The sequence below is a fragment of the Condylura cristata genome, unplaced genomic scaffold (assembly GCF_000260355.1).
Source record: "Condylura cristata isolate star-nosed mole 26May11 unplaced genomic scaffold, ConCri1.0 scaffold00045, whole genome shotgun sequence".
NCBI classification, from domain to species: Eukaryota; Metazoa; Chordata; class Mammalia; order Eulipotyphla; family Talpidae; genus Condylura; species Condylura cristata.
In genome coordinates this window covers 2,257,791-2,261,967 of record NW_004567146.1, presented here as the reverse complement: position 1 = coordinate 2,261,967, position 4,177 = coordinate 2,257,791, and the positions used below count along the sequence as shown (strand labels likewise).

The following is a 4,177-nucleotide window of genomic DNA, read 5'->3' as shown; positions in this document are numbered from 1 at the left end:
TTTTAAAAGATCTAATTATTTATGCATACAGAACTGAGGTACAGGCCAGAGGCAGGGGTAGTGAGAGGGTTCACCAGAGACAGAGCGGGGAGCAGAACAGGCTAATTGACTAAACTGCTGAGGGGAGCAGGTAGGCGGGTCAGGAGAGGTCTGCCGTGCCATGTGGGTCACCTCTAGGGTGGGAATTGAACTCAAGCGGAAGTGGCTTTAGCTTCTTAGTACTGTGCTTTAACCTGCTGCACCACCAGGGAGGGCCCTTCATATATATTTTTAAGAGGTATTTATTTATGCGTACAAGAACTGGGGTACAGCTCAGAGGTGTGGGGATGAGAGGATTCACCAGAGAGAGAGGGGAGAAAAACAGGCAAATGGACTGAAGTACACTGCTGAGGGGAGCAGTGGGCATGATAGGAGAGGTCTGTTACGCCATGTGGGTCAGCTCCCTGACAGGGGATCGAACTTGTGCATATCTCTTCATAGTGCTTTAACTCATTACACCACCAGGGAGGGCCCCAAATTAATATGTTTATTGAAACCTTGTCAAATGTAGCAGTAACTGAAGAGAAGTAATGACAGAGATGTAGGTGGTCCCTGAGCTCATAATTATTTATTTTTACATGTACTCCCTGGACTTGCTTCAGGGCAGACTTCACATCCTGGTTCCTCAGTGTATAGATGATGGGATTCAGTAATGCAGTGACAATAATGTAAAAAACAGGGTCACTGCCCCATCCAGGGGACTTCTGGAGCCAGCCCGAATGTAGGTGAAAGTGCAGGGCACATAATAGAGTGTGACCGCGGCTAGGAGGGAGCCACCGGTGGAGAAAGCTGTGTGCCGCCCCTCGGCAGTGCACATCTTCAGGATGGCATAGACTATGCTGGCATAGGAGAGCAGAATTCACATGAAGCAGCTGGCGGCCGCCACCCCGATGTCCACAAAGTCACAAGTTCATCGATAGTCGTGTCAGCCAGTACCAACACTGCAGGGATGTCACAAAAGAAATAAGCTACTTCACTGGGCCCACAGTAGGGCAGGTGGAAAGTCAGGGTGGCCTGGATAGCCCCACAGATGGAGCCGGACACCCAGGTTCCAGCCACTGGGATGGTGCACAACCTCCCGTTCATGAGCACGGGGTAGCGCAGGGGCTGGCATCTTGCCAGGTACCTGTCATAGCCATCACAGTGTGGAGGAAACACTGGGTGCTGCCAAGGGAGTGACCCAAATACAGTTGAGCCACACAGCCACTGAGTGGGATTGCCTTGCTGGTGGGAGTGAACTGCAGTATAAATCGAGGAATGGTGAGAGAGGAGAAGGACATGTTCAGCAGAGAGAGCACGCCCAGAAGAATGTACATGGGCCGGGCATGGAGTTTTGGGTCAATCTACACGGTGACTGGAATGAGCAGGTTCCCCAGCTGAGTCAGGGTGTAAACGACCAAGAAGACCAGGAAGAGCAGGAGCCTCAGGTCTAGGGGGTGAGAGAAGCCCAGCGGAATGACTTCTGTCACTGTTGTGTCCAGCGATGTGTTTTTGGTCTGCCCCATGTCTGTCTGTATCTGCTAAGATGAATGGTGAATTCAGACAATGGAAATACAACACAGGGAAATGGTGGGAGGATGTTTTTTCCTAATGACCAGAGTCTTGGACATAAACAATGGACTTCTTTCTCTATTTTATCTGCCAACTATCTAGGTTTATTCACAAAATATGCTTTCAGAGGCTGTTAAGTGTCTTGGTGACCTGCCATGGTCCCAAGGGCAGACTATACAAGTATTGAAAGTTAAGACACAAGGTTGTATGTAAAAAATATAGTAAGTGCATACCATGGGTTCTGTTCCAAAGGGAAACCACAGAGAATTGGGATCTGGAGTCATAGTGCAGCACGGAACAATTATTCCACAATTGCCCTCTTGTTGTGGGCCTCTAACTCTTTATCCTCATAAAGTTCCCTTCTATAATCTACAAGACTCTTTGAGATCTGGCCCTTGCATATTTCTACAGACTTTTCCTTTGGTTCCTTTGGATCACACATCCTCATTCTGGAAGTACTCCCCTTGGAATGTACTAATTCTTCTTAACATAACTTCATCAGTCATGATTTACTGTGGTTGTCATCTCCTTTGGGAAGTGTTCCTCTGTCTTAGAATAAAAGCTAATTGCAGTAAAGTATGATAAGAGCTATTTGCTTAAATGCTTCTTCTTCTTCTTCTTCTTTTTTTTTAATGCATACAGGAACTGGGGTACAGGCCAGAGGCATGGGGGAGAGGTCTGCTGTGCCATGTGGGTCTCCTTCCCTGGCCATGTATTGAACTCGTGCTGCAGTGGCTGCAACAGCTTCATAGTGCTGTGCTTTATTTATAACCCCTTGCGCCACCAGTGAGGGCCCCTAAATGCTTAATAACTTTTACTGGATTAAACTCAAAGCAAAGACCTAGTCTATTTTATTGTTTTTATGTTTCTGTAGTATCTGTTCCAGAGCTTGACAATAAGTTAAGAAATATTTGTTGGGCCTCCCTAGTAGTGCAAGGGGTTAAAGTGCAGCTCCATGGAGCTGTCCACAACCACTGCAGCATGAGTTCGATCCCCAGTCAGGGAGCTGACCCACACGGCACAGCAGACCTCTCCTGTCTCCCTGTTGCTCCTCTCAGCAGTGCATTTCAGTAGATCTGCCTGTTCTGCTCCCTAGTCTATCTCTTGTGGATCCTTTCACCCCCTGTACCTCTGGCCTGTACCCCAGTTCTTGCTTGCAAAAGTAAAAATTAAAAAAAGAGTAATATTTATTGGCTGGTTGAATGAATATTATGAATTCCTGTTAACTTCTTTTCTCTGAGGGTTACATCTATTATATACATATGGTATATGTCACATAATCAGGACTATAGGCAGAGGGATTAGCTTCAAAGTTCAGCAAGGTGACTCTACTTTTAGTGTAAACAAACCCAAGACATAATTTACACATTCTGTTTGCTCTAGAGTGTTATTTAAACTTAATGATTGATCTAAATAGTTTACATTTGGACTATAACAACATTGATTATTGTATCAATAGGAGATAACCTTTACTATGTTGTTATTTAAAGACCTTATTTGACTTTCAACAAATGAGACTCAAAAGCCCTTTAATGGGATCAAACATCCGAGTCAGTTGTTATTTAAAAACTCCCTTAGGGCCTCCTCAGTGGTACAAGGAATTAAATCTCAGCGCTATGATGATACTGGCAGCCACTGCTGCATGGGCCAGCCACTGTGGCATGCGTTTGATCCTTGTCCAGGGAGTGACCCACATGGTGCAGCAGACATCTCCTGTCTCACCTGCTGCTCTCCTTTGCAGTGTATTTCAGTCGATCCGCCTGTACTGCTCCCCAGTCTGTCTCTGGTGAATCCTCCCACCCACCGTACCTCAATTCTTGTATGCATAAATAAAATAAAAATAAATCTTAAAAAAAGGTGAAGGTTTTGAGTTGGGGTGGCAGACTGGGGTTTCAGAGAAAGGCAGGCAGAGTGGAGATGGGTAGAGGAGATTCTAGAAGGGAGACACTGTAGGATCAGGGAAAGTCTTTGCGATAGACAGAGCCTTTTTATCTTTTAGATTTATCTATGCACACAAGACCTGGGGTGCAGAGCATAGGTGGGCGGGGTGAGAGGATTCACTAGAGACAGAGTGGGGAGCATAACAGGCAGATCCACTGAAATATACTGCTGAGGGAAATAGCAGGTGAGACAGGAGAGGTCTGCTGCACCATGTGGGTCAGCTCCTGCTGTAGTGTCTGTGGATAGCTTGAAAATTCTGTGCCTTTCACCCTTGGGCCACCAGGGAGGTACCTCAAGACAGAACCATTTAAGAGTGATTTAGAAAAGAGTCTTTTAGAAAATGCTTTTCTATTTTCTAGGAAAGAGGCCAGTAAAGGTTAAAAAAAAAAGTGAAAGAAAGTGAATCAAACGATTCCTCCTTTAACTTATTTGTGATTATTTTCATAGAGCTGAGAATTTTTTTCAGCATTATTAGGCTATTTAAATTGAGAAGCGAGGGCTTCCCTGGTGATGCAGGGGTTAAAGTCTCAATGCTGTCAAGCTATGGCTAGCCACTGTGGCATGAGTGAGATTCAGGTCACAGCAGCAAAATCTTGGAAAAGGCTGGCTTTTCTCAGGTAGAATGGTGAGTAAAATATCCTTCAGA

At 45.5% G+C, this 4,177-nt stretch overlaps 1 protein-coding gene across 1 annotated transcript in view; it reads right to left on the bottom strand.

Annotated features, from left to right (window-relative positions):
- LOC101636399 (olfactory receptor 10G2-like) overlaps nucleotides 1-1,544 on the bottom strand; it is a 2,583-nt gene extending 1,039 nt beyond the window's left edge. The window contains 4 exon segments of the mRNA XM_012734001.1: nucleotides 618-716; nucleotides 719-942; nucleotides 945-1,175; nucleotides 1,178-1,544. Coding sequence (XP_012589455.1) covers nucleotides 618-716; nucleotides 719-942; nucleotides 945-1,175; nucleotides 1,178-1,544 — 921 coding nt within the window.
- Between the last annotated feature and the right edge of the window lie 2,633 nt (nucleotides 1,545-4,177).